Genomic DNA, 24,406 nt, shown 5'->3' with positions numbered 1-24,406 from the left:
AGATAGGATTTAGTTTAAGTCATTTCAATTCTGTTTATAATGCATCAAAGCATTACAATAGTCAATTTATGGGCAGTTTTCAAGAGAGAAAGTCAACTTAAAGAGGAAATGTTTGAAGCCTTACCTGACCAGGTGTCTTTCTAATCACTATAAATGGTTCATTTTTACAAATCTATGACACCACAGTCACTTGAACTGTTAGAAAAAAAAATTTCACCGCTTTATATTTGCATCAGTATTGCATTTCTTGAAATATGTCCCTCACCTGAAACATTGTTGGTAATAGACCAACTTTTCACTGTACCAGAACACTTCTAAGTAAATAACTGCATAATCCCAAAGTGGCCTCTGTGTGACATTTATTAAATGGTCTTTATATGTTCATCTTTCATTTTTGAGGTTGGAACTGTTTAAAGATGTCAGGAATTTGCTTTGGTCTCTACTTGGCCTCCATCTAACTTGCCTTTAATTTTACCCTCTGGTCAGTACTTCTTCCTATTTTCAGAACTGAGCTTGTTAAGGAGTTAGTCTACTGCAGGTATGATACTATCTGCTCTCAACAGATACCTTCTTTAAAAGAACTATCTTCTAAAATGTTGTGAAGATGCCCCTGAATGGTGCTGTTTAAGAACATAAATAGCTGCAGCATTTGTTGAGTGATGCTTTATCGAGCTTAGAAGGGGAGGATGTCAGGGCATCTGATGCAACACCTTCCATGGCAATTACCTCAAATATACATTTTGAATGATTTTGTTTTGTAGTGTTGTCTGTTGACTTCTCTTTGTTGCTTTTCACTAACTTGGCAATAGTTCAGAAGTATTCTAATACCTTTATTACCTTTGGTATTGATAGAAGTACAAAAACTAGCTTCATCAACAAAGCTTAACATGCTGTAAATGAAAAACTGGTTTGACAGACCAGACCTTGTTGTCTTTGTTATCGTTTATGTGTTACAGTCATTGTTCTAGAACTCTTTAAACTGGACATGTTAGAACTGCACAATATTTCATCATCACATTATCAGTGTGTGCAATATTCATATCGCAAAAGACTAGAATGCAATAATTGTTGGCTAACATGTTCCAAGTGTTTTGTAATTTGATATCTAACAAGTTGGACAGAGTCTCACAGCAGCAGATGCTCACACCGGACACAAATGACCTTACCAAAAATGCTCAAGGTCACGAAGTGCAGGAGGCACAGATAAGAAAGAAGAAGGAAGAAATGAGTTATATATTGCAACTAATATCTCCATCGTAATATTTTCTTATATCGTGCAGCCGTTTTCTAAGTGAAAAAGATGATGCTGCATGGGAAATTTGTGTGCCCTGCTTTGATTAAAATACAGCAGAAATACAATAAAATTGAATTTCTTTTCCACGAACTGAAGCCAACTCTTTCATGAGTCTTGAATGGATCCTGACACCAGTTTGCAGAACATATAATTCCAGTTTCATCTGTGTGTGTCGGTTCCTTTCTCTACAAAAACCATTCACTAGCTTGCCTGAGGGAACTGCTGCATAGTGTGGCAACATGTAACTAATATATATGAGTTTCCTATAATGACAGTTCAAGGCCCTGTAGCTAAATGCTTTGATGACAGCTGGAAATTTGCATGTTTAAAAGAATTCACAGGCAGTAATAATAATATTTTGTATTTTACAGTCAGGAGAAAAAGTCTTAGGTTGAGTACTAATATATAGTTTATCTTTTAACCAAATCGTAGTACTGTTGATAAGTACTTGCTGTGATTAGCAAAGCAAAAAGGTAACACGGTTCTTCCTTAATTCAAACAACATGACTCAAAGTAGGACAGAGATAGAGTGAAACCTGAACAGTTCTCCTTTAACCTGTGGAGGTGCTTTAGGTAGTCCCAGCAAATCTAAATTCACTGAAGGAGATCTTTTCAAGCCTCAAAGCAAAAAAAAAACAATGCATTGACTGTAGTTTTCAAGACCATGTCATGTTTTTGTGAACCTTTGACCTACCATTTCTAATACGTTTTGTTTAAGTCCAGTTTCTCTCCAAATACTATAATAGAAAGTTACAATTATTATCACTGCTTGTTTTTCTTTCTTTGTTTTTTTGGGGGAAAATTTACTAGAGTTTGCATACCATAGAAGTTAAAATAAAGACTAAATAAATCTGAAATAAAAAAACTACATTTTCTCCAACATGAAACCAGGAGTACAAGTTCCTTAGCGTCTGTCAGTGGAAACCAAAAAAAACGTCCTTTAGATTGATGATCAGATGTATTTTTAGAAATGCAATCCAACTTAATGGGTTACAGTGTATTTTCTTTCTAAACCGCATTAGAGCTTCATTAAAATCATTCGATTATTATTAAATACCACGGAATATAAAAACCTGTGTGGTGTCACAAGATTCAACAGCTGTACTTCGTTAACTGTAGTAACAGGTGGCACTCTAAAGTAAAGCTGTTGCCTGTACAGTATTGAGCAGACACATTTGTATGTACCATCACTTCTGTTTAGTATTATTTTTAGGTTTAATCTGACTAGGCAGGTCACCTCAAAAACCTAAAATCAGCTTCTGTGGAATAGGTTAAACAGTTATAAACATAGAAGCTAAAACTAAAGCATCTCTTATACTATTAATTCACTCTATTGTTAATGAAATTAGCAGCTTGATATTTCTAAGCCAAACATGTATGTTTATCCCCACTGCGTTTAGCAGTAATTCAGTTTATAAGGAGTTAAATAGAATTATAATTTTACTGAATTGACTAAAGTAGAGTGATTGAGGCTGAAGATGCACCAGTCCATTTTTCCTGGCCGATACTGTTTTCTGGTTTTCTTTGAGGTCTGCCCTATTTAGGGATGGGTACCTTTAACATTTGAACCGATACGGTACCAATGTTCGATACCTGTGAGTTAGTACCTGTTCCAGTTTTTGAGTTTTTGGTACTTTTGTGTGTGTTTATGTGGTAATAAATGTTAATTCGTTTAATAATAAAATCTCAAAAACTTTCAATTTAATATACACTGCTCAAAAAAATAAAGGGAACACTTAAACAACACAATAAATCAAACTTCTGTGAAATCAAACTGTCCACTTAGGAAGCAACACTGATTGACAATCAATTTCACAGCTGTTGTACAAATGAAATTGACAACAGGGGAAATCTTTGGCCATTAGCAAGACACTCATTAAAGGAGTGGTTCTGCAGGTGGGGACCACAGACCACTTCTCAGTATCTATGCTTTCTGGCTGATGTTTTGGTCACTTTTGAATGTTGGTGGTGCTTTCACACTCGTGGTAGCATGAGACGGACTCTACAACCCACACAAGTGGCTCAGGTAGTGCAGCTCATCCAGGATGGCACATCAATGCGAGCTGTGGCAAGAAGGTTTGCTGTGTCTGTCAGCGTAGTGTCCAGAGCCTGGAGGTGCTACTAGGAGACAGGCCAGTACACCAGGAGATGTGGTGGAGGCAGTAGGAGGGCAACAACCCAGCAGCAGGACCCACTACCTCTGCCTTTGAGCAAGGAGGAACAGGAGGAGCACTGCCAGAGCCCTGCAAAATGACCTCCAGCAGGCTACAAATGTGCATGTGTCTGCACAAATGGTTAGAAACCAACTCCATGAGGATGGTATGAGGGCCCAACGTCCACAAATGGGGGTTGTGCTCACAGCCCAACACCGTGCAGGACGCTTGGCATTTGCCAGAGAACACCAGGATTGGCAAGTTCGCCAGTGGCGCCGTGTGCTCTTCACAGATGAAAGCAGGTTCACACTGAGCACATGTGACAGACGTGACAGAGTCTGGAGACACCGTGGAGAGCGATCTGCTGCCTGCAACATCCTTCAGCATGACCGGTTTGGCAGTGGGTCAGTAATGGTGTGGGGTGGCATTTCTTTGGAGGGCTGCATGGTCCTCCATGTGCTCGCCAGAGGAAGCCTGACTGCCATTAGGTACCGAGATGAGATCCTCAGACCCCTTGTGAGACCATATGCTGGTGCAGTTGGCCCTGGGTTCCTCCTAATGCAGGACAATGCTAGACCTCATGTGGCTGGAGTGTGTCAGCAGTTCCTGCAAGATGAAGACATTGAAGCTATGGACTGGCCCGCCTGTTCCCCAGACTTGAATCTGATTGAGCACATCTGGGACATCATGTCTCTTTCCATCCACCAACGTCACGTTGCACCACAGACTGTCCAGGAGTTGGCGGTTGCTTTAGTCCAGGTCTGAGAGGAGATCCGTCAGGAGACTATTCGCCATGGAGGCCACACACAATACTGAGCCTCATTTTGACTTGTTTTAAGGATATCAAAGTTGGATCAGCCTGTAGTGTTTTACCACTTTTAATTTTGTGTGTGACTCCAAATCCAGGCCTCCATTGGTTAATAAATGTGATTTCCATTGATGATTTTTGTGTGATTTTGTTGTCAGCACATTCAACTTTGTACAGAACAAAGTATTCAATGAGAATATTTCATTCATTCAGATCTAGGATGAGTTATTCGAGTGTTCCCTTTATTTTTTTTGAGCAGTGTATAAATGTTTAAGCGGTCTACATATTCGACGGAACATTCTTACGAGAAAAAAAAACTCAATGTTTATCTTCTACTTACTGTATTTATATATTATGTCTATATATATCTTTTTTCTTTATCTTTAACTGTTTCTCCATCTTTCTTTCTTTCTTTCTTTCTTTTCTCTATCATGTATTTATTTAATTACCAATTTAGTCTTGTATATCCAGGGGGATAATTTCACCTCTGACAGCCAAGCCAGGTCCAAAACCTTTAGTCGGTGGTGACTGGACTTTAGCTGCGTGTTCAGGGCAGGGCATGAAACACTTGGTCTATTTTGTGTACTTCTACCTTCGCCATATGTACCAGGAGTAGGAGAGTTAGCCCTGCTGCTGCTCACAGGAGAGGAAGTGCTGCCATCAAAACTAAATTTGGTGCTTTTTAAAACTGCAGATATCCTTGCCTGCTTTCTAGGTTTTAGTGGCATGTTTTTTTTGTCCGCTGTCAGGAGCTTGTGTTCACCTGCGTGCGAGCGCACTCAGTGTGTCAGGATTGGTGACGCAGAGTATGAGGAGTGTGTTTTCATCCAGCTTTTGTCAAGTTTGCCCATTGAAAGTAGTGACGACGCAGGGCCAGAAATCCATCAAGACGTGATCTATTGAAACGAATGTCTAACTGTTAAAACATACTATTACTACATGCCGTGATCCTCTTGGGGGCCGGGCGGTCTGGTTGGCGGGGCTGGGCGCCCCGCTTGAATAGTGGTGGGGAAATGCTGCAGGTGCTTCCTCAGATTAGAAGTATTCCCCCCGCTGGTCTTGCACATTGTATCACAAATATTGCAGCGAGCGTAATCTGCACCGCATTTTTGAAAAGAGGAGCCATACTTTCTAGCTCTTCCTATCGGCCATGCTCGCTTTGTTGATGGTACCAGCGGCTATTGACGTCATTACGCTCTTGTGCGTGCAATGCTGTGTTCATGTCCGGCATGGAAAATCGCCCACTCTTCCTCTCCCTCAGTGTCACAATGATGCGTTTAGGTACTGAAACATGGTACTGTTTGATTTTACGTGGATTGGTAGTACCGACGGAATTCGGTCGGTAGCCATAAAAGTACCGAGTTTGGTACCTATCCCTAGCCCAGTCGATTGTGATTTTGGCTCCCTGCAGGTTCTTGAGATTAAATCAGGAAACTGCAAAGGGCGTTCTGTTGGTTCTTGGTGTGGTAATAGACTGAAACTGGGAGTTCATCGATTTGATGCATTTAATGGGTAAGAAAAGAGAAATTTCAGTATTTTACTTGCTGGTTACTGATCAGAGCCAATCAAGGGAAAATCTGCCCAGATTCTGATCTCTGACTCTGACTGGTGCATTTCTTATGCTTCCAAATGTAAATACTGACAAAAAAGGGAGACTATTGAAAGGAGAGAAAACCACCACAGTAAACCTGGGACAGGTGAACCTTTGCACACACTCTGGGTCTGAATATTGACACAAAATGTAACAAAGTTGTATTTGGGAGCAATGATGAAGAATAACAGTCCTGCAATAATAATTTAGTTTTTATCTTGTTACACAAAGAGCAGGCTGTTGTAGACGGCCCGTCCTTATGTGTTCTATTGACAGTAAGGGAACAGCAGTGGTGACTTGCTATGCAGCTGGATGAAAATGGCACAGCAGAAGTTGACATGAACATAAATGAGTTTCTACATATGTAAAAAATGTTATGATCTGAAATAGCTGACAATCTTTATGATGGTCCTTTCATCTCTAATGCCTCTATGAAGTCATGCAAGTTATATCCATAATTTTAATGAGGAAAGCTAATATGTTTCTCATCTGTTCTTGATTTGTTTTTTTAAATATGTTGCTTTTTGCATCTTTTAGCCTACCTTATGCTGTGAAACACGTTCTATTTAAGTGATTTCTTTATTCTCTAGGTCAGATGGCAATCAGGCCTGGGTGTGGCTAATGAAATTTAACTCAGCTACATCACAGTTAATTCATGATTAAGCAAGATGCCAATTAATGGAAGAATACATTTAAAATAAATAATACATAGTCATTTTGAGTGCGTGCTAACTTGTATTTATTGTCATTAAATGTTTGAGCAAGTTTTACAAACCTGACAGTGCCTTGTAGCGCATTGTCCGAACACCTCCTCTGTAGATACATAATAAATGTTTCTTTTCTTGAAAACGTTCCTATCTTTTATGTGCTTGTGCAGGTTGTTAAAAATGGAATCAAAAACAAAAAACACAAGCTATTTAGGGTTGAAACAATTAATCGGATAAATTGTGAATAAGCGAATAATCGTTAACTGGAGTATACAGACTCTAAAACATTTGCTCAAAGAACAACCTACTCAGAGGAGTAATTAGTAATTCGATTAATTGAAAAACTAATACACAGATTATTCAATTAGCAAAAAATAATCAAGACTGAAAGGGTATTTTAGACAGCTTTAATGGGCTAGTACTGAAAACAAAACGTCATTTATTCTCTTAGTGGCCTAAACAGTTTTGCTTTGCACACAAAAATCTGAACTCTGAAGTTAACAATTGAGGTGGTGGTGCTTTGATTTACATTGTCCTTTCATTCCTGCATTTACTTATTAGTGATACTGGATAAGATGTCAACTAACATCTTCTATTGTAGGTTATGTTGCACAAAAAAACATTTATAGCTTAGAACTTGGATCTTGGAGTTTCTGCTGGGTCCTTAAAAGCAAAAAAGTCTTACATTTTATCTGAATTTAATGCTTTAAAAGTAGTATTACAGTCCAGCTTTGTCATATCGAAGCTTTAATTACATTTCCTTTGGTCTTAAATTCATTTGCTGGTGTGTTGCTACTATCTCCTCTTTTCACGCCGACTGCATTCAGTCGTTCCACTTGTTTTAGTTCTGGCCGGGGTAACGTGGTGGGGAGGTTTTACCCTGAGCCCAAACTACTAGGTGCATAATGTTGAGCAGCAGAAAGGGCTGTTGGAGGGAATTGCCTTACCCAAAAACAATAAATCCTCCTGAAACTGGTTTGGTCTTGATTATTTCAGGTCAACATGTTTAGCTCAAGGCTGCATGATTATAACCAACAAACGACTGAAAACACCAGTCATAAAATGCACTAGAGCATGCTTGCACCGCAAGTAGTTCCTGCACAGCTCTCCTGCTCTCCCAGCTCTTCTGTTGCATGAGCTCAGGCCAAACCTGGAGTCAAATTAAAGCGACAAACTGAAAAGAGTTGCACCAAAGATGGATTCTATGACCAAGCGAGAGTATTTTTAGGCTTTACACAGTATAACTAAGAATCACTGTTTAATTCAAACATCTCAGTGATCCTTTTGATGCTGGTGTGAGTTTATTGTTTTCTTGAACAGTGATCCAAATTATGACTGTTTTTGCTTCTCAGTGTTTTAGCACTGACATTGTTGTCAGTAGCTGCACACAAGATAATCAAATGATCTCTGAGGTCAGCAGCATAGACACAGACTCTTTCTCTAAAAATGATCAAAGCATCAGACAGAAATCTCCTTGATTAAGTTTAAATGTGAATTTTCACATCTTTCTGGTCTGAAATCTGAGTTAGACCGTTTACTCAAATCTTCATTCAGCTTTGCTCTCTTTTTCCTGTATTTTCTCCTGTAATTTCTCGCCTTAATATTAGCTGCTGTGTGTTGGATTTTTATTATGCTGTTTTTATTTGACATCATTGTAAATGCTATTATAACAAGTAACAGATTAAGTAAAAAATGCTGCAGGAAGTTTTAATAAATACAAGTTTATTATTTTTTTTAGACTAGGCCCTGTTCAGACAACAACAATCCATTGAAAAAAGGATTTTTTCCTGTTCCTGTTAACACGTCTACATTACATTTTAATTACAATTTCCGTTCACACGGCAACAGTAGAGAATGAGGAGGCCACTAGTTGGCGGTATGTTCTTTGAAACTCAGCACAATGCGCAAACACTTCCTGCTTACACAACGAGGGGGAGAAAAGGGGCCATTTTTTGGGGGAACCATCATTAGATACAAAAGAGTCAGCAACACAAGTGAGTCTGCAAACCACCATTGTTATTGCTGATATCTTCATCTGCTGTGGGTTTTAAACTGGTTGGCTGGTTGTCGTGTAGATAAACAGTGGAAATGCAACTAAACTTTTCCTTTTTCATCAGAAAACGTTGTCGTGTGAACAGGGCCTCAGTCAAAAGGTTTCTTTTGAATTCTAAAGATTCTAAAACTCTATTAATGGATTTATGTGTTGAAAACAGGGAGATCACATCATATGCTGCTAAAACATGTCATCAGTAACTCAACAACTGGCTGTATTGTTGGGATTGGTCCTTTTTACAATTTCTTCCACTATTTGTTCCATGAGAGCATCAATAAATATGAATAAATTCAAAAATATTATTAACTGTTACTATGTGCTGCTCAGTGATGAAAAATCACAGTACCTTTTGTAACTGGTGTCCTGGGGAAGCGGATTGTAAATTGGGTATATTTTTCAAGAGCAAAATTAGGGTTTGTTGCGCTATGATTAAGGTGACATGCAGTTACAGCAACACTGTTAGCTAGAAAAGACTGAAGTTACATTTTTTCATCACTTTTATCATTATCATTAGTAATAGTACCGCAAACTATTGCGATTAAATTTCACGCCCATATCGCCGCCGCTAAATTTAACCCCCTTCAGCTTGCAAAAAGCCTGCCAGTGATTCGTTTTTCTGGACCTATGATCCATCCACCAACAGCTTTTGGCTTTTGATCAGTCACTGGTTGTTTGACTTAACAGGCTAAAATTAAAGTCCAACACTAGTTCGTTTGCCTCTTTCCAACTGGCAAATAGTTGTTTTTAAAAACGCTAAATGAAATACAAAAGTCCAGTTTCCTAAGCATTACATCAGCTTACTCCCACATGCAGCAATGAAGGTTTTTATAAAAGCCTGCTTAATGTGGACTGTTTGTTTCAGCTTTCAAAAGATTATCTCTTTTAATTTAATTACAAAAAAAATGAAAAGCCAGATTCTCAGAGGACAATGTACATTTCAGATCATTTAGATAAAAATCTGCAAACATGGCCTTCATCTGCTCACATATTGCTAAAAAAAATGTTTTTTAGCATCTTTTTGAAAACCACTGAACTTTAATTTTGTAACCTCTCTTTCTGACGCGGCAGACATTTCTTTGAATTCTGTCATGGAAGATAAAAATACTCTTCTAAAAATATCTGTTTTTTGTGAGTGTTGAGTTGAGACAGGAGGTAAAGTCTTCTAATTAAATGAAACATCAAATAGTTTTATTTTGCTTCAGTTTGTCTCTGCAGATCTTCAAAATGGTGTTCCCGGTTGATTCGTGGTGCACTGTGGTGAAACGTTTAGGTGCTGCATCTAAAACGCTTGTATAATGTTGTTTAAACACTAACAGCTTTTATTTAATTACCTCAATTTTAGGCCTTAAAACATCTTAAATACACCCAAAGCTTCCGCACTTGGTGTGAAATTATGTTTAGTTGTCTTTAATTTTTGTGCTTGTTTGTTGCCACAACCACTGATAAATAATCACTTTTTATGTTTAATTGTTTTTGAGAATGAGCTCTGTAGTTCTGGTTTAGGACTCTATTCAGGTCTATGATTATCATATTTTAAATTATTAAATGACTTGAATTATTTTTTGCAATTCATAGAGATCTTAAATTAAAATTATAATAATCTTAAATAGGTCTTAGTCCTACATGTTATTTACTGAAATGTTTGCACTTGTTAATGTGATTTAGCAGCTCCGTTGTATGTGGTGTTAAATATCAAAGTCCAACTTTGATCTGGGACACAACTGTGGTGATGATTGGTGAGATGCTGATCTACCCTGAAAGCTAAACTTCTATGGAGGTTTTATTGAGTACTGGACAGAAATAGACACTTAAATAGGAGGAAGGACACATTGATCCATGATGGGCTTTTAAATCTTGTTTACACGCTCACAACAATTCAGTTTTTTTATAAAAAATAAAATAAAAGAATGGTATTGAAGTAGTTTTAATAAAATAGTTAGGATGTTTCTTTTAGATTATTAATAGAAGAAATTATTAAACTTTTTGTTAGTGCTGGATTCATTAAGGAAAAGGCATACAAGCTGCAAGTATTATCAGGTGTTTTATCCACTTTGCCACTAATGTTTTTTAATGTAAATAAACTACCATTAAAATAGGACACTGTTACTATATCACAATGTTAAAACTAAATGTAATGTTTTCCTTATATCTGGTTTTGTCTTCATCGTGTAATTTTTTGTCTCTCTGTAACGAAGGACGGGTAAAAGTCCAGCAATCATTTTAAATCTGCTTCACAGTTTTCTTTAAAGATGGTAGCTTTAATTATGTCTGTCACACACTGGCATTCATACAGTGTTTTGATTGTTTGATTTATTGTACGAATGGTTTTAAATTTGCACTTTGATTGTTTTATAGAAATGAATAATAATACGGCTGAAAAAGTGACAGTAAAATCAACATTAAATATCTGACACACTGGGAAGAATAATGAATTTATTATTGTAGCTTAAGAGAAAAGTTAAGGATCTAACATTTATGCCAAGTCTGGATTGGTTGTTTTACCAATTAGTTAGGTTCGATGAAATTTTCATTCAAATCCTTCTCGGACACTACTCTGATGAGGAGGAATCTGCAAGTGTGAAAAATTGTAATTTTAAAGCGATTTAAGTAATTTTACTGATTGTTGCCTTTCAACTCATTAAGGCACTTAAAAAAATCCAAACAAACTGTTCCTTTATAGCTTTTTAAAATCCTTTAACATAAATATTTGACTGTAATTTTACACATTTTTAAACTGAGTTTACTGGACATAATATAATTTATATTAACTATCCCTCTATTAGAATGAATGGAAAATAAGAGAATAAAAACTTTCAGCTCTCCTTCTGTACTACAACTCCATCTACTGGTGGAAAGTGGAATTTCAAATGGGAAAATCTAACAACTGGCATTGACTAGTAGGACTAAAGATAATAGACGGAGTAAAAATTTCAAATATAAACTTCAGTGAGGTTATTAAATGTCAAATGGAGATATTAGGAGCAGCAGATACCACAGATAGCCATAATGGGAAAGTGTGCTCATGGTTGCAGCATTTTCCTGTAGTATTTAGTGCAATTCCTCCTCTAAGGAGAAAAATGGCTCAAGCTGCCTCTAAGCGTTCCTGTTAGTGATTGTGTTTCCATATCCTCCCAAGATTTGGAAGTAACCTACTTTCACTGACTGTATATGCAAATGTCTGGCTTTCATATTCATTGTATACAGACTCAGATGTGTCCTGCCGTTAGCACATCTGACTAATTGAGTTAAGGGTCATCAACATTTTATCTTTGTGTTTCTCGCTGTAGTGAATATGACAGCCTTTAAAATGATGTAAAGGTATACGATCCATGCTTTATGCATAAAAACCTGTACAGAGTTGTGGATATAAGGTTCTTCACCCCTTTTAATGACAGAGTCAGATTTTTCTAAACACAAGCAAAACACAACGTCAAAGAAAGCTCCACAACATTTAAGTATTTTGTGGCAGTTAACTAATGTTTTGTACAACAAGGGTTCTGCAGCATCATTAAACCTCATTAATTAAATTCATTTCAGTTTTAGGCCTTTAAAAATGTGAGATATATCCATGTATCAGGAATTTATTTTGGCCGCTTTTTAAATTTGTATGTTTGTTCGTTTTTGGCTTCCTTTCTGACTAGTTTCCCTGTCCCTGCCAAAGAAAAGCATTCCCACAGCATGATTCTGCCATTGCCATGTGCCGTTATAGGAATAGTGTTTTCTGGGTGATGTGCAGCGTTTGTTTCTGCCATACATAGCATTTTGCATGTAGAGCAGAGGGTTTAGCCAGCACAGCTTCCACATGTTTGGTTTGTTCTCTGCATGGTTTGTTGAATAGATTTATTATGGTTTGCTGTCAACAATGGTATATTTTGGCCTCTCTGGTCAATGCTCTACCAATCCTGCTCTATAGATCGGTAGGTAGGTCGGTAGGTCCTTTCTTAAGTTTAGCTGGACGGCCATTTATTAGTTTCTTCTGAGGTTGTGCAATTCTTTTTTCATTTTCAGATGATGGATTGAACCTTTCTCTGTCAGATGTTCAAAGCTTAGGATGTTTTATACATATTTGTAACTTACATTAATAAATTCTAATCCTAATAGTCTGAAAGGGCCTTTGATAGGCTTTTCTTGTTTTCTTTGTTTTTACAAACTACAGTTTTATGTTTTGCTTTTCTTAGCTTACCAGACTATCTACAGATCCAGTGTCCATCACACGGTGGTGCAACTTGTCTTTTGTTTTTTAATCTTTTAATTGTTGGATTTGCCAAATAAAATACACAAGCTTAATTTGTAATAAGAACAGAATTGGGTTTACCTTTCTGCTCAGTACTGTTTTATAGAAATTGCATACTTTTGCAGTGGAGCTACACAATATATTTGCAAGATTTGCCGTCACAGTAACTGTGCGTGCAATAATATTATTACAAAGGACTGTTTTGAATACTGAATTTGTTGGCTGTTATCTTCCAAGTGTTCCAATACTGGTTGTGACTGTGTAAACCTTTATGTAATTATTGTTGGGCTGCAGATTGATGCATCGTTGGTTCACTGTCAGAGGTTTCTGGAGTTTGCATGTTTTCTGGGTTTCCTCTGGATACTCCCATGCCTCTTTAGGTAAACAGGGGGCACTCCAAATAAATAGGATTAGGCAAGTACAGTTATGATGGTGTGATTAGTTCATATTTTACACATTTTTTGTAAAAGAAATGCTGTTTTTTTTTTTTTTTTTTTATGCATTTCTCTGATTGAAATAAGGCTGAGCTTGCCTTATATAACTGTGCTTGTAGATACGGCTGTTAAATTAATTGAAAATATTTTCTTTCCTTTCAGTTCTACAAGCATGTTGTCCAGAGTGTAGAGAAGTTCATTCAGAAGGTAAGTTAAATTATTAATTAAGATCAATCTCTAATGTTTGTAAAATTAGACATTTTTGTAATGATTTTATTTTTTATTTAAGCTATATTCTCTTTTAAATCTTAACCTTCTGCAGAGGATGTGTAGATAATTCCTAAATATTAGTGTTTGCTTCTGATTTCTATTTTTAAACCAGTCTATCTTAGTTTTGTTCTTAGTATTCATGTGAAATATCTGTTTTCCCCTTTTTCTAAATGGTGAGTTTGTGTCTTTCCCACAGTGCAAGGCAGAATACAAAGTCCCTGGGCTGTATGTCATCGACTCCATTGTCAGACAATCACGCCACCAGTTTGGGACAGAGAAGGATGTTTTTGCTCCACGCTTCAGCAAGAACATCATTACAACGTTCCAGCACCTCTATCGCTGCCCTCCAGATGACAAGGTCTGTAGGTTTAGAATAATTTTTCTGTTCCTTAGCTTTGGTGCCCTTCCATTTCTCTGCTGTTTTTCTTTAATTCAGGGAACATTTTACTATTAACCAAAAGATCTATGGTTTATTGAAAATCAAATATAAACTGAGACTAAACATGTAATGAGTTGTTTGAGCTAAAGCATTACTCACTGTACTGTACTGTTATGTCACATTTGTTTGTGTCATCTGCTTTTGGCGTGTCCAGAGTAAGATAGTGCGAGTCCTGAATCTGTGGCAGAAGAATGCCGTCTTCAAGAGTGACATCATCCAACCTCTGTTGGACATGGCTGCAGGGATTCCTCCTCCCAGTGCTACTCCTGTCCTGCCCAGCAGTGCTGCACAGATCAATAACACTACACCTGGTAAGTAAGACCACGTGCAAGTCGAGTGAAGCGCACATCAGATAAGTCTCGACACCAATATTTACTCTTATGTCTGTCTATTCAGGCACCCCAGCTACACCCGCCACTCCAGCAAATATAGTCCAGAGTCTGCCTGACTGGGCGTCACAGATCACAAACACAGATACTGTGGCTGCTGTTGCACAAATCCTACAGAGTCCCCAGGGACAACAGGTAGGTGGATATAGTCTGCCACTTCCAACTGGAAATTTATTAAAGCAGGGTAGCACCGCAGTCTGTAAAAGTCTGGAATTTGACTCTTTTTTTTTTTTCACCCTGGATAAATGTGGGGAAAGGAAATGCCATATAGATTGATTGATCCTTTCTTCCTTCCTGAAGATCTGAGGCTGGAAAAGTCTGAAATTGTACGAGAAATTTGTAGAAACCCAACTAAAGAAATAGAAAAACATGTGCTTCTCAAAATGAAAGGGGGGCAAAGAAGAAAGTTGCAAGCAACAACATTATGCTCATATGTATTTATATGTATTTACAAAAAGAATGTTTTTTCAAGTCCCATATAATGAATTGACATCAAATGTATTTTTGACTAAGTCCAATTCCTTATCTTCATTTGAACGGCAGTTTTCCAATCATGGGGAAATAGTTTTAAAATACTGCTTCAACTAATTTCTAACACTGCACATATTATAATGTCTCAAATGTTGTGTATTATCTGCTACAGCTTCAGCAACTGGTCCAGAGTCTGCAGATGCAGCAGCAGAAGCCCCAGCCATCCCTGCTGCAGGCCTTGGATGCTGGCCTGGTTGTACAATTACAAGCTCTGACTGCTCAGCTCACTGCTGCTGCTACTGCCAACAGCCTGAACCCCCTGGAGCAAAGAGTCTCATCCTTTAATAAGGTAACGCTGCAGTCAGCAGCTAGGTCTTCTTTTGAGCTCGCTGACTTTTACTAATGTGATTGTTGTATTTTGTTGCAGAAACTATTGGGTCCTTTTGACTTTGGGAATGATTCAGAACGCAGTGATGAATCTAAAAAGGACTCATCATCTTCTCAGCTGTAAGTTCGGAGTGCTTTATTCTTTTGATTTTTTGTTAGATGAAAACTTAACAGAGATAAGCCAGAGACCTGTATTAAGTTGTATGTTAAGTATTTGTATTAAATTAATTCTGCTAATCATTTTCCAGGCCCATGGTGTCTGAGCCTATTAACAGCTCACTCTTTCATCAACTGGCTGAGCAACTCCAACAGCAAAACCTGGAGCAGTTTCAGAAGCAGCTGCTAGAGCACCAGCAGAAGGTGAATCACAGTCAATGTCATTTCATACGACAAAATAAAAATCAAGATATATGTTATGGCATACACTTTCATGGGGAAGACTCTTGACTCGACAGTTGTCCAGCTGACAGTCAATAACAGCCTCCTAAAAGAGGATATGCCACAAAAGGCGTTTGCTAAAGAAGCTGGCTGTTCACATTACTGTGTTCAAACGTGGAAAGTTTAGTGAAAGGAAAAGGTGTGGTTAAAAAGTGGCAAGGTATTGTGAAGGAAAGGCCATTCAAGAGTTTGGGAGAGTTTTAAAATGATTCAGTGCTTCAAGTTGCACCAGACACAGACATTTCTTGTGTTAAGCCACTGTTGAACCAGGAACATCTCACATGGGCTAAGAGGAAACTGACTGGATTATTGCTCACTGGTCCAATGTACTCTTTTCAGAGAAAGTACATTTTGCATTTTATTTTAAATTAAGGTGCAAGAGTCTGAAGGAATTGTGCCTAGCCATCAGTTCCCAAACTTTCACGATCAGGATTTTCTAGTAGAGAGCAGAATTAATGGCTCCATCGGTTATGGCAAGTTACAGGGGTTGGACAATGAAACTGAAACACCTGTCATTTTAGTGTGGGAGGTTTCATGGCTAAATTGGACCAGCCTGGTAGCCAGTCTTCATTGATTGCACATTGCACCAGTAAGAGCAGAGTATGAAGGTTCAATTAGCAGGGTAAGAGCACAGTTTTGCTCAAAATATTGAAATGCACACAACATTATGGGTGACATACCAGAGTTCAAAAGAGGACAAATTGTTGGTGCACGTCTTGCTGGTGCATCTGTGACCAAGACAGCAAGTCTTTGGGATGTATCAAGAACCACGGTATCCAGGGTAATGTCAGCATACCACCAAGAAGGACGAACCACATCCAACAGGATTAACTGTGGACGCAAGAGGAAGCTGTCTGAAAGGGATGTTCGGGTGCTAACCCGGATTGTATCCAAAAAACATAAAACCACGGCTGCACAAATCACGACAGAATTAAATGTGCACCTCAACTCTCCTGTTTCCACCAGAACTGTTCGTCGGGAGCTCCACAGGGTCAATATACACGGCCGGGCTGCTATAGCCAAACCTTTGGTCACTCATGCCAATGCCAAACGTCGGTTTCAATGGTGCAAGGAGCACAAATCTTGGGCTGTGGACAATGTGAAACATGTATTGTTCTCTGATGAGTCCACCTTTACTGTTTTCCCCACATCCGGGAGAGTTATGGTGTGGAGAAGCCCCAAAGAAGCGTACCACCCAGACTGTTGCATGCCCAGAGTGAAGCATGGGGGTGGATCAGTGATGGTTCGGGCTGCCATATCATGGCATTCCCTTGGCCCAATACTTGTGCTAGATGGGCGCGTCACTGCCAAGGACTACCGAACCATTCTTGAGGACCATGTGCATCCAATGGTTCATTGTATCCTGAAGGCGGTGCCGTGTATCAGGATGACAATGCACCAATACACACAGCAAGACTGATGAAAGATTGGTTTGATGAACATGAAAGTGAAGTTGAACATCTCCCATGGCCTGCACAGTCACCAGATCTAAATATTATTGAGCCACTTTGGGGTGTTTTGGAGGAGCGAGTCACGAAACGTTTTCCTCCACCAGTATCACGTAGTGACCTGGCCACTATCCTGCAAGAAGAATGGCTTAAAATCCCTCTGACCACTGTGCAGGACTTGTATATGTCATTCCCAAGACGAATTGATGCTGTATTGGCCGCAAAAGGAGGCCCTACACCATACTAATAAATTATTGTGGTCTAAAACCAGGTGTTTCAGTTTCATTGTCCAACCCCTGTACAGGTCCTTCTCAAAATATTAGCATATTGTGATAAAGTTCATTATTTTCCATAATGTAATGATGAAAATGTAACATTCATATATTTTAGATTCATTGCACACTAACTGAAATATTTCAGGTCTTTTATTGTCTTAATACAGATGATTTTCGCATACAGCTCATGAAAACCCAAAATTCCTATCTCACAAAATTAGCATATCATTAAAAGGGTCTCTAAACGAGCTATGAACCTAATCATCTGAATCAACAAGTTAACTCTAAACACCTGCAAAAGATTCCTGAGGCCTTTAAAACTCCCAGCCTGGTTCATCACTCAAAACCCCAATCATGGGTAAGACTGCCGACCTAACTGCTGTCCAGAAGGCCACTATTGACACCCTCAAGCAAGAGGGTAAGACACAGAAAGACATTTCTGAACGAATAGGCTGTTCCCAGAGTGCTGTATCAAGGCACCTCAGTGGGAAGTCTGTGGGAAGGAAAAAGTGTGGCAGAAAACGCTGCACAACGAGAAGAGGTGACCGGACCCTGAGGAAGATTGTGGAGAAGGGCCGATTCCAGACCTTGGGGGACCTGCGGAAGCAGTGGACTGAGTCTGGAGTAGAAACATCCAGAGCCACCGTGCACAGGCGTGTGCAGGAAATGGGCTACAGGTGCCGCATTCCCCAGGTCAAGCCACTTTTGAACCAGAAACAGCGGCAGAAGCGCCTGACCTGGGCTACAGAGAAGCAGCACTGGACTGTTGCTCAGTGGTCCAAAGTACTTTTTTCGGATGAAAGCAAATTCTGCATGTCATTCGGAAATCACGGTGCCAGAGTCTGGAGGAAGACTGGGGAGAAGGAAATGTCAAAATGCCAGAAGTCCAGTGTCAAGTACCCACAGTCAGTGATGGTCTGGGGTGCCGTGTCAGCTGCTGGTGTTGGTCCACTGTGTTTTATCAAGGGCAGGGTCAATGCAGCTAGCTATCAGGAGATTTTGGAGCACTTCATGCTTCCATTTGCTGAAAAGCTTTATGGAGATGAAGATTTCATTTTTCAGCACGACCTGGCACCTGCTCACAGTGCCAAAACCACTGGTAAATGGTTTACTGACCATGGTATCACTGTGCTCAATTGGCCTGCCAACTCTCCTGACCTGAACCCCATAGAGAATCTGTGGGATATTGTGAAGAGAACGTTGAGAGACTCAAGACCCAACACTCTGGATGAGCTAAAGGCCGCTATCGAAGCATCCTGGGCCTCCATAAGACCTCAGCAGTGCCACAGGCTGATTGCCTCCATGCCACGCCGCATTGAAGCAGTCATTTCTGCCAAAGGATTCCCGACCAAGTATTGAGTGCATAACTGTACATGATTATTTGAAGGTTGACGTTTTTTGTATTAAAAACACTTTTCTTTTATTGGTCGGATGAAATATGCTAATTTTGTGAGATAGGAATTTTGGGTTTTCATGAGCTGTATGCCAAAATCATCCATATTAAGACAATAAAAGACCTGAAATATTTCAGTTAGTGTGCAATGAATCTAAAATATATGAATGTTAAATTTTCATCATGACATTATGGAAAATAATGAACTTTATCACAATATGCTAATATTTTGAGAAGGACCTGTATATATATACTGAAGCAGCAGAACAGCCCCAGACCATCACAACCCCGTCATGTTTTACTGTTGATACAGTGCAGTTTTTTTGTTTTTTTTATGAGCAACCCGCTTTTGTCTCGTCACCCATCTCATCAAGATGTTTTGTTTTGTTTTTTTGTTTTTTGGCAAATGTTGGACTGGACTTTGTGTCCTTTTATGTCTGCAATGGTTTTCACCTTTTATGAATGCCTTTTTTGTCCAGTCTCTGTCTTATTGTTGAATAATGAACAGTAAGCTTTACTGAGACAAGTAAGGCCTGATTGCCTTGTCACATAGTGCCAGTTTGGTTTGGGCACCTCAGTTGTCATTTAAAAACTGCATTTTGTATTTACTCTGGCTATCTTTGTCTGATATTAAAATGGTTTGATCTGAAACATTTGTAACCAAAAAGAGAAAAAATACTGTTTCCAGATCGCTATATGAGCTTCACGTTTGACTTGATTTACTGAAATAAATGTCATTCTAATTTGAGATGCAATTGTCTGAGACTACAGTGCCGAAAAACTGTTAATTTCTGTTCTCTATTTTCTTGGAATGTCGTTTAAAACAAATGCTTTTGATTTCCTGCAGGCCATGAACATAGAAGGGCAGGAGTCGATCTTTGGGCAGGAAAACTCTGTGGCAACTGCTCAGACCAGCGCTCAGCCACAGCTTCCTGAGCCAGAGAGTAAGATGGATGACTCCATAGACAACCAACAGCAGGTATTTGGTGAAGTGTGGACTATTTCTAAGCAGCATGTTTGAACAAGCAACTTGCTCTGTTGGGTTATGTTTAATTACTATTGCTACTTTAATTGTAAATACTCATCGACCTTCTAAGGATATGGATCTGGATGAGGGCCCTGAAGGAATGGAGGAGGAGATCTTTGAAGCAGACGAGAAGAAGACCTTAAGCACACGTTCCCAGACACGTTCTAGGTCACGCTCTAGGTAAGCCAGTTTGATGTTCTAGCCTACTGTACGTGGTTTTGTGTTTTGTGCTCTTACCAGTGCTGTTTGTTTTTTTTTTAGAAAACCTTGATTTGAAAAAAATCTGTTATCTAAGGCAGGGCTTTGCAACCTGTGTCTCCGGAGCCACATGTGGCCCCTTAGTCTGTCTACTGATACTCTAACTTTGAGGGGTGTTTTAGATATAAACACGATACAGAAGAATAGTTTAATCTTTTTTTTTGTATATTTTTTTTATGTAAAAGGTTCCTACGCAGATTATTTTCCGAGTCTGGATTAGTGTAAATAAATTAAAATTGCGTTAAAAAAACATTATTCTGTTCATAAATATAAAAATCTGAACTTCTCAAAACATGGAAGACTTCAACATTTTAAATTTATTTTTAGATCATTTTCTTTTTGGTTTCTCAAAACTTGAGTTTTGCACAACTCCTTTTCCCATCTATTAACTGATAAAATACACACTCATTCAAAAATGAAAAAAGGACAATTTCACGTTGCTTTTTGGCCTCGAGAGCCTTTCACTTGTGGGTTTTGAAGCAGACCCGAGGTTCTTGTTGATGGTTTGTGTTCCCATAGGAATTCCTGTTGTTTCAATTTTTGTGAAATGCAGAAGTTATTGATCAGAAACTGTGATTGAAAAGATTTTGGTGTTGGATAATCAGATCCAGATTTGTCCAGTACCAAAAAAACTGAAATACCCTCTTCACACACAGCCTAATCAGAAGCCAGCTTCAGTATTGAAGTAATTTGTAAAACAGAAACGGATAATAACTCAACTAGACGAATGTGTTGTACTCTGTCTGTAATTTCATGAAAAACAGAAAACAATGTAAAATTGAGTCTGGAATTTTCAAATGCAGATATTATAGAAACCCTGCATGCTATTTTTGCGCACATTGAATGACACTAATGGTACTAATAGTAATGTTTTTCTTTGTTCTAGAACTTAAAAAAGAAAGAAAATAGTGGTTTAACCATTAAATAAATTTTAAATGGAAGGTATTTCTAAGTGTTGATGAATTTTATTTAGTAGGAGCGAGAGAGAAAATGGCCTTTTAGATTGTAAGGGTTGCAGGCCCCATATCTAGTCACTCAAGCTCCATGAGTATGCCTTATGCCCCTGAAATTTGTAAAAATAATTATGTGGATGCTGAGAATAAGTTGTTGCTTCAGGATTTTAATAGCAAAGATTACACAACCTTCTTTTAGAGAAATAATTTTCAAATATTTTTGTTTCGTTTTGCCCTAGATCTCCCAAACGTAGAAGGTCCAGGTCCCGCTCCGGCTCACGGAAACGTAAACATCGCAAGCGATCTCGCTCTCGCTCCAGAGATCGGAAGAGGAAGTCGTCGCGGTCTTACTCCAGTGAAAGACGGGCCCGGGAACGCGAGAAGGAGCGGCAGAAGAAAGGATTACCACCTATACGATCCAAGACTCTTAGTGGTAACTATAAGAAACTTTGGGTTGGTGCTGAACTCTATAATTGTATTTCTTGCACGTGCTTATGTTGTTTTTGTTTCCTAGTGTGCAGCACAACACTGTGGGTGGGCCAGGTGGACAAAAAGGCCACCCAGCAAGACCTTACCAATCTGTTCGAAGAGTTTGGCCAGATTGAGTCCATCAATGTAAGTAGACCTCTGCCCTGGTTGCCACTCTAATGTAATTGGGTAATTATGTGAGTCGGTTCCTTCATCGCTGAAATCTGTCCAGTAAATCATCTCTTGATGGTCTGACACTTGTTTTACGCTTAAACACACATTGTTTTTCCATAATGACTTTTTTCTGACCAGTCACAGTCTGTCAACATTCTGTGGTGTTTATTTGTTCACGTTTTAACTCCCTGTCCTGTGTACAGGGGTTCTGCAGGTTCCTCAATATCTTACATTTAGGCTTTAAAAGGTCTTAAATACCTCCGGATTTTCTGTTTGTCTTCAATTACATTTAGTTACAACTTAAATTTGTGAGTACATTCATGAATGTTTCATAATATGGATTTTTACATTTTTTATTACATAGTTTTTTATTTTATTTCACTTTCTTGAGAAATAGAATAATTTGTACGATTTGTAGTTCTGTCTGAAGAGTTCAGGAGTTATTTTACAATTTGACAGAACTACAAAGCCCAGGCATTCACACCCTTCTGCTACTGAAACTGGCTTTTTGTAGTTTGTTTAGAAGATTATTGTTACTTAATGTGACATGTAAGTTATTTATTCATTAATTAGCTAAGTTCCCTTACCTACGTTATTTTTTGTCATTTATGTAGTAGGTCTTAAATGGATAATGTAACAGTGAGGGTCTTAAAGTCTCACTGAAAGTCACTGAAACTTGGAGAAACAGTGCCAGTAACATAATTTGTGTCTTCAGATGATCCCTCCTAGAGGCTGCGCCTACATCTGTATGGTTCACAGACAGGACGCATACCGCGCTCTTCAGAAACTCAGCACTGGCTCCTTTAAGATCGGCTCCAAGATCATCAAGGTTGCTTTTGCCTTTTTAATTCGATTTTGTTGTATACTCAATCTCTTTAATGTTTTCTCTAATTTAATCTCACCATGTACCTCCACTGGTGACAGCATATCTTTATATAGGGGCATCCTTTTATGCTGGAAGAAAAATAGTTTACAAAAGGTTGTTTGACCTTTTTGCGTCCTTCAGATTGCATGGGCTCTGAACAAAGGTGTAAAGCAAGAGTACAAGCAGTTTTGGGATGCAGACCTGGGTGTCACCTACATACCATGGGAAAAGGTCAAGATGGATGACCTGGATGTCTTTGCTGAAGGAGGAATCATTGATCAAGAAACTGTCAATGATGGTAAAAACACCCTTTTTAATTGATACAAGCACTAGATGTGTTGATTCAGGAGCAGTGACCACCACCTGAACAGAAAATGTCTGGAATACGATGTTTGTTTCATACCCAGGTAAATTATACCCAGTTTCTTTAAAGTGTTTCTCTGAACGTATAGAACGTACTCTAAGATACTTTAAATACCTGAGTATTAATCATTAACTGTTTTGTTTTTGTCTGTGACTGCAGAGTGGGAGACAACTAAGACTTCTGAACCACCCAAGGAAGTTCCAAGTCAGGCAGTTAGTTCTGAGGCCACAGTTGTATCTAATGCCCAAACCGAGACGTACAACCAGCAGGTTACCATGATGCCTGTACAGGTACAGAAGAGCTTTGCTTGTTAACTGTGGATAGTTTTTAGATAGTTTTACACTCCCTTGCAGAAACATTTTCACGTTGGAAAAAAGAAAAGCCCTTGCTAAACAAATGCCATTAGAAGTACTGGTTGAAGCCACGTAGAACACAGCAAACATGCAAAAATAGATTCTCTATGTAGAAGAAACCAAAATTTTACTTCTTGCTCTTCCTACAACATACTAAAACTGTCCATTGCCCTGAAGACACAGCCCACAACATGAAATATGGCGATAGCAGCATCTGGTAAAAACTGTGTGTACTCTGAAATCTCTTTTGTTAACTAATTAATGCTTTTAATATAAACTTTCAATTAGCTGCCTGTGGCCCAGGCAGTTTCTGGTGCCATGGGTTTGGTGCCCCCTACGTTTCCTGTGACGATGGGCATACCTCCACCAGGCTACGGACCACCTCCACCATTTTTAAGACCTGGTTTCAATGCGTCTCAGCCTCCACCAGGTAATCAACACAAGCTGAAATGTAAAATCTGACTTGCATAAATTCACAAGCTCACACTGATTGTTTTTTTTTTTTTCCTTGTTATAGGGTTTATGCAGGCACCACATACAGCAGGAATAGCCTCCGCAACTACATGTGAGTTGTTTTCTTTTGTTTTGAGTTTTGCTTACTTTGTTTATTGTCCATGCATAATGATATATCGCGTCCTTTTACATTTTTAAATGTTTTTTTGGTGATTCTTCTTCACATGTAGCTCTAGTGCAGCCTTCAGTGGCTTCCAGCCAAGATGCTGTGATGCCTCCAACTAGCTCCATCCCTGGCAGCTTCCTGCCTTCGGCAATCCCAGGAGCTGGTGTGTTTACTCCTGTGGGAGTCCAAAATCAGACCAACAGTGAGAAAATTCCACCGTCTGGAGAGGGCATGGATGCTGCAGCAGAGCTCACACTACAAGGTAATAAAGTAGCAACACGTTTTCAGAAAAGAGAAACAAAATCCTCTCTTTGTTGTTTGTTCATGTTTTACTTATAAAAACATGTATGTTTGTAATTTATATAGATAGTCGAGATCATAATCTGCTAATGTTCACTTGATTTGATGTAATTAAATGCATCAAAATATAGAATTGGTACCATTTTTGGTCAGGAAACAACAGCATGCACTTTGATACATGCTTTTTTTTCCTTAAATAGAAATCAGATAAAGTTTAGGGACTTATTATTTCATTCTTTTT

At 38.7% G+C, this 24,406-nt stretch overlaps 1 protein-coding gene across 1 annotated transcript in view; it reads left to right on the top strand.

Moving 5' to 3' along the window:
• Positions 1–24,406, top strand: part of scaf8 (SR-related CTD-associated factor 8) — a 38,892-nt gene that overhangs the window by 11,138 nt on the left and 3,348 nt on the right. The window contains exons 3-19 of the mRNA XM_047345690.1: positions 13,437–13,481; positions 13,741–13,902; positions 14,138–14,294; positions 14,380–14,507; positions 15,016–15,192; positions 15,271–15,350; positions 15,479–15,590; positions 19,632–19,763; positions 19,882–19,991; positions 21,262–21,455; positions 21,537–21,637; positions 22,380–22,493; positions 22,671–22,827; positions 23,053–23,183; positions 23,535–23,676; positions 23,764–23,811; positions 23,930–24,127. Coding sequence (XP_047201646.1) covers positions 13,437–13,481; positions 13,741–13,902; positions 14,138–14,294; positions 14,380–14,507; positions 15,016–15,192; positions 15,271–15,350; positions 15,479–15,590; positions 19,632–19,763; positions 19,882–19,991; positions 21,262–21,455; positions 21,537–21,637; positions 22,380–22,493; positions 22,671–22,827; positions 23,053–23,183; positions 23,535–23,676; positions 23,764–23,811; positions 23,930–24,127 — 2,188 coding nt within the window. The remainder of the gene's footprint in view (positions 1–13,436; positions 13,482–13,740; positions 13,903–14,137; positions 14,295–14,379; positions 14,508–15,015; positions 15,193–15,270; positions 15,351–15,478; positions 15,591–19,631; positions 19,764–19,881; positions 19,992–21,261; positions 21,456–21,536; positions 21,638–22,379; positions 22,494–22,670; positions 22,828–23,052; positions 23,184–23,534; positions 23,677–23,763; positions 23,812–23,929; positions 24,128–24,406) is intronic.

This window comes from Girardinichthys multiradiatus, chromosome 19 (assembly GCF_021462225.1).
Source record: "Girardinichthys multiradiatus isolate DD_20200921_A chromosome 19, DD_fGirMul_XY1, whole genome shotgun sequence".
In the NCBI taxonomy this organism is placed as follows: Eukaryota; Metazoa; Chordata; class Actinopteri; order Cyprinodontiformes; family Goodeidae; genus Girardinichthys; species Girardinichthys multiradiatus.
The sequence above is the reverse complement of the archived record's forward strand: the minus strand, read 5'-3'. Positions and strand labels throughout refer to the sequence as shown.